At 53.2% G+C, this 7,576-nt stretch overlaps 1 protein-coding gene across 1 annotated transcript in view; it reads right to left on the reverse strand.

Annotated features, from left to right (window-relative positions):
- Window positions 1-2,850: 2,850 nt before the first annotated feature.
- Sfrp5 (secreted frizzled related protein 5) overlaps window positions 2,851-7,576 on the reverse strand; it is a 5,541-nt gene continuing 815 nt past the window's right edge. Inside the window, exons 2-4 of the mRNA XM_010638547.2 lie at window positions 7,260-7,550; window positions 5,484-5,691; window positions 2,851-3,888 (exon numbers count right to left, since the gene is read on the reverse strand). Of these exons, the coding sequence (XP_010636849.1) occupies window positions 3,542-3,888; window positions 5,484-5,691; window positions 7,260-7,550 (846 nt within the window). The 3' untranslated portion in view covers window positions 2,851-3,541. The remainder of the gene's footprint in view (window positions 3,889-5,483; window positions 5,692-7,259; window positions 7,551-7,576) is intronic.

Below are 7,576 nucleotides of genomic sequence, written 5' to 3' on the forward strand. Positions count from 1 at the left end.
TTTTTGAGACAGAATCTTCCCATGTAGTTCAGGCTGGTTTTGAACTCACAATGTAGCCCTGGCTGACCTTAAACTCAGTGTAGCCCAGGCTAACCTCAGACTCAGAGTGATCCTCTTGCCTCAGTTTCCCAAGTGCTGGGACCACAGGTGTGTGCTACCATGCCAGGCTTAGGAGGTTTACTTCTGAAGCAAAACCCCCAATGTTGATTCTGTAATTCTGGCTTTTAGAGCAAATGCTCTTTCCTTTTCCCTGCCTTCCTGCCACTTGGGTATCTTGGTTAAGGAATCAGGGATTTTACTGAGCACCTATTATGTATTATACTAGGTCATGGCTTTGGTTAATAAAAATATGAGCAACCACTTAACATATTCTCAGAGCTGTGCATTGTTTCCAGGTACATTCCATGCATTTGATACTTAACACTCTGACACTGGGAAGTAGATGTTTTACTCCACTTTATAGCTGGCTGTGTTCTCAGACACATAGTCATCAAGTCTCAGGATGGGATGCCAGAACTGAGCTATAGTGCCCCTTCTCACCCCGGCCCTGTGTGGTCAGTCACCTACCTCCAGATCCTTCCTATTTTATACTAAAACTCTAATTTTATACCCATATGATGAACTTCATTTCCCCTGCTCTCTTGCCTTGTGGAGAGGGCATGTGCCTTAGCTCTGGCCAGTGAGCTAGCAGTGGAAATCTACCAGGTAGGACTAGTTGGGAAATAACTTCCTGATCAAAAGGGCTAGAGACAGCTGACCTGTGCTTTTTGCTCTTAGCCTTTCCTTGCTGCTTGGGATGTGGTTGGGATATTGGGAAGAAGAGGCACTATTTTGTAACCACAAGAACAAAAGCCCCCCTTCCCCTAAGGGCAGGAAGACAGAGGAGTCTGGGACACAGACCTCCCACTTGTCCATTTCCAGAAGCCCCCACTATTCCTTGGTATTTCTGCTGTGCTCTCATGGTCAGAGGCAATCCTCTGACACACTGGGTCCCACTGTGGTCCCCCCACTATCCAGGAGAGAGGACAGGGAGCCAGCAGGGACTGGAAGGAAGGAAGGACAGGGCCGTTGCAGGTCTCCCTGGTCTTCAGGAGGATTCTCGCTCCAAGAAAAGATTCCTGGGGACCTGGCTGAGCAGCTGTACAGATCAGGCCTGGGCCCCTCTGTGGAGGTGGTAGGGAGTCCCTGACCGGCCTTCGTGGGACATGAGGGTGCCCTCTCCCCACCCACTGCACTGCTTATTGATGCCAGCATCTGACAGAGGTCAGCATTGTGCTTCAGCCAGGGGTGGGCCTGAGTCCTGTGTGCTCAGTGGAAAAATAATCCCTGGTCCTGGTTGACCATTGAAGTGTCCATAAATATTTGGTCAGGATAGGAGGCTGGGAGACAAGGGGCAGATTCAGGGAGCTAGGTGGGCTGGGCAGAATTTGGGCAGAGTGGGTGCCAGTGGCTTCCTCAGGGTAAGGAGAAGCAGGACGCTTCTGCTGCTCCTGCTGGGGCCACCTGACTGCCTGGGAGTGATTTATGGGCAGGTTGTCAGACTACCTGTTAGACTTGAGTGTGTGTGTGGAACTTGGCTTTCACCTTTCTGGAGATGCCTCCTCCCCATTCCTCCAAGTTGATGTGCTCCCCGAAAGCTGTAGAAGTTGGGGTTTTTCTCATCTGGGTGGCTTCTTTGACTTGGAGGAACTGCAGATCTCTGCTGGACTTTGCATCCCAGCTCCACCCCCACTGGCAAGAAAAGGCCCTCAGAGTGTTCCCGGTTCCTGTTCTGGGGACGCCATCGCTGTCCCTTAGCATCTGCTGAGGGGCCCTGCAGGGAGCTTTTCCTGGCACCACCCTTCCAAACACTGGCCATCTGGGTGGCAGCAGCCTTTTCCCTCTCTTTCAAGCCTTTGCCCATCTCTTCATCCTCCTCCTCATGGTAGCCACCTCCATCTGCTCTGAGCCCACCAAAGATCCACACCCTCTTTCTTTCCTTGCTTCAGGTGTTAACTTTACCTAGGTAGTGGTCCTCAACTGTGGCTACACAGCATGTAACACACTGATTTCTGGGTGCTTCTTTGGGATTCTAATTGTGTCAGGATGGGGCCTAGTGTTTTGGAAAAGCTCACTAGATGATCTAATGTTCATGTGTTAAGATGCCGATTATGAGTGCTGGAGATTTAGCTTAGTGGTTCTCCTGCCTGCCTTGCAAGTGTAAGGACCTGAGTTTGATCCCCGGTATAAAACAAAAAAACAAACAAAAAACCCCAAAACAGATGATGAGCTGGGTGTGATGGCATAGGCATATAATTGTAGCACTTTTGGAGGCTGAGGCAGGAGGATTACAAGCTCAGCTTGGGCAATTTAGTGAGACCTTATTAAAATAAAAAAGGAATGGGATGTAGCTCAGTGTACCCAGATTTGAGAATCTGCATTTGTAGCCAGCTTCTAGGCAGTGCTGCTACTGCTGCTGCTGCTGACCCCAGGGACAACACTTAGAGTAGTGGTGATCTATGGCATCTGTCACCCACAGGTCAGTCCTGCCTGTGAGGCCAGGATGCTCTCCCACTGTGGGAGTATCCTGACTGGGGCAGCAGGTTGGGGAGATGGCACCCGTGTTCCTCCTCAGGGATACCCCACATGTAGTGATTGGGGTGTGAGGGTGACCCTTACCTATGCTCTTGGGGAGCCTACAGAAACAGGGCAGTGCCTTTCTTAGGCATCCCAGGGAGGTCTGTAGCCAGGTGGTGGCTGAGGTTAAGGGCTTCTTACTAATAGTCCATCATAAGCCTCTCTCACCCCTCCCCACCTCTTTGAGATCAGCTGACAAATCACCAGTCGAAACCAACTATTGTTTTCTTTAATTTAATTAAAAACTAAAACAACAACAACAACAACAACAAAAAAACCCAAACCCTGCTTGTATCTGTCATCTAGAACTTAGGGCTTCACTACAGTAGTAATAACTTAGCATCATCAGGGGAAGAGGGAGATGCAGAGACGGAGGAAGGAGCCCCAAGAAGAAGGCCTTGGGACGGGATCTGCACAGGGAGTGGGCTGGAGGCCTGGGGTAGAGGAGAGGGAGAGATTAGAATGCAGGAGGTGTGGCTGGAGGGCAGGGAGACCCTCGGCCTCCTGTATGGAGGGCCGTGATGAGGACACGTTCAGCCCAACACTGAGACACCACTCCGAGGTGAGGACTCACCACCAGCAGAGCAGAGCAGAGCCAACCCCACTGTCCACTTGGGAAGCCCCCTCCTCAGACTGCCCTCCACCCTTCTGTTGCTCTCTCCTCCCTTTGACCTCTTCCTGAGCAGAGAAAATCCCAGAAGAGAAAGTCTTTCTAAGAAAGCCTAAGACCCCAGGAGCCTCAGGACCTCTCAGTCAAGAAGGACAGGCCCTGAGCCCTGGGCCCATCCCTGGGGCCTGGGTCACTGACAACTCTGGAGGAAGTCACCTTCTGCCAGGGGCTGGGTCAGCCTGGGAATGGGCATGAGGCCAGATGGGCAGGGACAAAGGGCAAGGCACAGCTGGGTGGGGCAGTGAGGCGTGCCCTTCAGTGGGGCTCTGCAGCCCCATAGAAGAAGGGATAGTAGAGGGAGCAGGGGTAGGAGAACATGAATTTGACTGCGAACTTCATCTCCTTATTCTTCTTGTCCCAGTGGTAGATGGCCATGAGCAGTAGCTGTCCGTCCACTTTTCGGCCCATGACCAGGAAGCTGCCTGCCAGGCTGTCCAGCTGTGGGCAAGGGCAGCCTGCACCATTCTTCATGTGTAGTACCAGCCTCTTGGTGTCCTTGCGCTTCAAGGGGCCTGGCTTAAGTAGCTTCTTCTTCTTCTGGGCTCCTATCAACTTCCGGTCTCCATTCTCCACCTTGATCTCCTTAATGCGCATTTTGACCACTGTGGGAAGGAGAGCAGAGGGGCAGCCTGAAAAGGGTTAGGTCAGAGGACAGTGCTTTCCTTAGGTTCCTGCAGCCTGCTGTGCTGTCGGGCTTGGAGGGGTGGGGCTTACATGGGTTACGTTCTAATCTTCATATAGATCCTACCAGGTGCTGGACCTTTCATGGACCTTACAGAGCTTCACACTCAAAGTACAGGAGGGTAAAATGAGGTGTGGAAAGGGTATGTCTTGCCTGAATTGCAGAGTCTGGATTGGACAGAGTCTGGCCAGGATGGGAATGTTGGAGGTGGGCCGAGCACCTACAGGCGGTCCTTGCCATGGAGGGAAGCTGGGCTTCAGGACTGTGGGAACTGATTTTGATGGGCTTTCCGGCTATTCGTGATTAACCAGGCTGTGTGTATGTGCGTGATGTGGAGGGTGTAGGTGTGCAGCGTCGGGTGAGGGCGTGGAGCAGTGGTGGGCTGGTGTTTAACAGCCAGCCCTGGGGAGGAGCAGCCTCCCTCCTTGAAGCATTTCTTGATACTCACCGTGACCAACCACATCACATCACGGGGCACGGAGCTATGGTGTGACCTGCATGTGTGAGTGTGTGTGAGCGTGAGAGAGATTGAGACTGAGTGGCCTCTGTCTAAGGGTGTGTGTGTGGTGTGTGTAGGAACGAGAGTGTGTGTGGGGAGATGGAGGCAGGAACCATGGCCACAGCCATGGTCACGTTACTCCAGGGTGGCGAGAGGGTCTGATACAGTGGGGGCCACGAAGTCCTGGGCTGGAGGCAGATGAGGAGTCCCCCAGGCTAGGCTCTCCCTTCTTCAGGCTTCTGGCCCCTACATGGACAAGAATTCAGGGAATGACACTGCCAATCAGGGAAGAAAGCTGCCCTAAAACGTCTTTCTTCTCCCTCCTCTCTCCTCTTTCTGACATATACATGCACACACACACATCTTGTCATATAGCAGTATTTCTTTCCAAGAGGCTGCTGACGTGAAAGACTCCCCTGAAGTAAGAGCCTACTATTATCTGTTTGTTTTTTACAGATGGGGAGGATAGACACAAAGCCCAGAACTGGCTTGGCAAAGATTGCACTTGAACTTTATGGCCAGGAGTGAGCTCGGCGTGGTTGCCCCAGGAAGGGGAGACTAGGATGAAGTTGTGGGGACAGGTGACCAGTGGAACAGTGGGTACTCAGAGCAAAATATCCAGGGTTGAGGGTCTCCACTTTCAGACTGGAGTCCCTCTCTTCTACTGTGGCCCGTCCCATCTCTGGGCTAAGCCTATACATCTCCCAGAGAGACCATTCAGCTGGGGAGGCCCCTCTGTGGACAGTGCCAAAGGAGGACTGCAGAAGCCCTGAGCAGGGCTGATTTCTGAAGCCCATGGACCATGATCCTGAGGGCCTTTGAAGCCCCTGGGATGGTGTGCAAAAAGAGGTGCATTGCTATGGGGAGAGGGCTTGTGGTTATCATCAGATCCTAAAAGGGCTAACAGTGCAGAAGCTTTGGGGGTTACTGTTATGGATGTGGGCACCTGTGTTCGTCTGTGTGTCGAGACTGCTGGGGGCAGTGCCAGGGCATGGCCATGTGGGCCCCACACTCACCAAAGTCACTGGAGCACATCTGCTCCATGAGGCCATCAGCACTGTGCTCCATCTCACATTGGGCGCAGATCTTGGTCACTGCAGAGAGAATGCGTGGGTGGGGTGGGCAATAGTTGGTTTGGAGTCCAAAGAGCCGCTTTTGTGCAGCAGCCTCCACTTGACAGCTACCCACCCGCAGGCCTCCAGGAAAAGAGAAGGTGGAGCTGGGGATTTAGCTCATTGGCACCGCTCTACCCTCACAAGTGCAAGGTCCTGAGTTCGATCCTCAGTACCGGCAAAAAAGAGAGCGAGGAGAGAGGATGGAGATAATACCACCATCTGCTCACTGAGTGGCTGTGACAATCACAAGAGGTAAAATTGTACGGGGACAATACTGCCCAGGTGGATACAGTTACTGCCCCACAACCCTGGCAGCTGCAGTTATGATATGCATTGTCTTCAAATTGTATCCCATTTAAGTCTCAGCCTATGAAGCAGTTAGTTATTTCTCTTAGAGAAAAGGAGACTGAGGCCCAGAGTGGTTACCCAAGCCTGCAGAGCTCATGAGAACCCAGTTTAGGATTCAGGATTTGTGCCCATCTAGCCCCAGGGTGGGGCTGCTTGTGGGTGCCAGGTAGCGGGTGTACAGTGAAGCAGGCAGGCTGGGACTGTGGTAAATTGGGGAGTGCCCCGCTCCAAGGTGGGCTGATTTGCATTGCCAGAACTTCTGATTTTTGAAGGAAAGCTAAGACTCTTCAATTTTATATGAAATATTCTGAGTGTTATTTGTTGGCTACAAAAACAATTCTCCAGGCTGCTTCTGGGCCTCAGGCCACCACCCAGCATGTGACCTCCATTCACCTTCTCCTGTGTTGTGGTGTGGCCTCTAGGTAGGTGCCTGTTGCTGGGGAAAGGGGACTCATGGGCTGGTGGAGGAGTGGGTAGGGCTGGCCAAGTGGGATTTCCTAGGTTATTAACGTCTGGGCTCCAAAAGAAACCAGAGAAGGAACCTGCAGGGATCTTGCTTGGGTCTGTGACTCCCTGCTTCTCTGGCTCCCTCTCCTGCTTCCATTTGGACTTCTCCCCTGAAGCACAGGAACTTTCCCTTTGCTCCCAGGCACAGACCCCAGGGAAAGGGCATGGACTGGGGAGGGGCAGGCACACTGGAGATATGGTTAGCCTGGGACCAGGGTGAGGAAGGGTGGGGTTCCGCTGCTTTGAGGGATTAGGGAGGACAGGAAAAGGAGTGGTACTGCCTTTTGGGGGCAAAACTGAGGCTCCTTGGTCTTCTGTGTTAATGCCCAGGCAAGGCCGTGCTGGATGTCATCCTCCGGCTGGGGCACTGGGTGCTCAGGCACCCAGAAAGGAGTTACCCAGGGAGAAAAGGGGAGGGGCACAGACTTGCAGGGACCACCACTGTGAAGGGAAGGTGACACCAAGAAGAAATTAGGGATAATGGCACTCGGGTGTGGGTGGGAGGACTTAGGATCTCACAGGTTTCAAGAGCTACATTTTTTCAGAAGGGAAAACTAGAGAGTGGGTTAGAGAAATTAACTCTGCTAAGGGCTCCTCCCCTAGGGTCTGAGGCTGATGCACTGAATCTTACCCAAAAGACTCAGCCCAGGAGTCAGGGAAGAGGGTGGGAGAAATTAGGGGTCCCAGCATAGAAACAAGAAGGGCATAGCCCGGGAGCCCTCCAAACCCCCAGTTCGTCCCTACCCCAGCCTCCCCAAAGTTCTAACACGGGGTAGAGGTGGTCTTGGTCCCTGGGACCCAGGTGAAATCATTTTAAGCTACCCGAGGGTTCTTGGGCAATGAAGTACCCATAGGGCCCCCCAGGGCATCTAGGGATTCAGCGCCAGGGTTGGAAATGGGGAGAACTATTGGGATGTCTGGAGCGCGGGGAATCACTGCTCTGACTGCCCGCGAGGTGCGCGGTGGGAAGGCGGCGGGAGACAACTCCGGGGGTGCAGGGCTGCGCGCGTTTGTGTAAGGAGGGCGGCGCAGAGTTGTGCTCGCAGAGCTGTGCTGCGGGGTTGGGGGTGGCATCCGTCCCGGCCCGGCTCGCGGGCGCCCAGGGCTGTCGGACTGGAGAGCGGGAGCGGAGACGCTAC

This window comes from Fukomys damarensis, unplaced genomic scaffold (genome assembly GCF_012274545.1).
Source record: "Fukomys damarensis isolate Sample0158 unplaced genomic scaffold, DMR_v1.0_HiC HiC_scaffold_8, whole genome shotgun sequence".
NCBI lineage: Eukaryota > Metazoa > Chordata > Mammalia > Rodentia > Bathyergidae > Fukomys > Fukomys damarensis.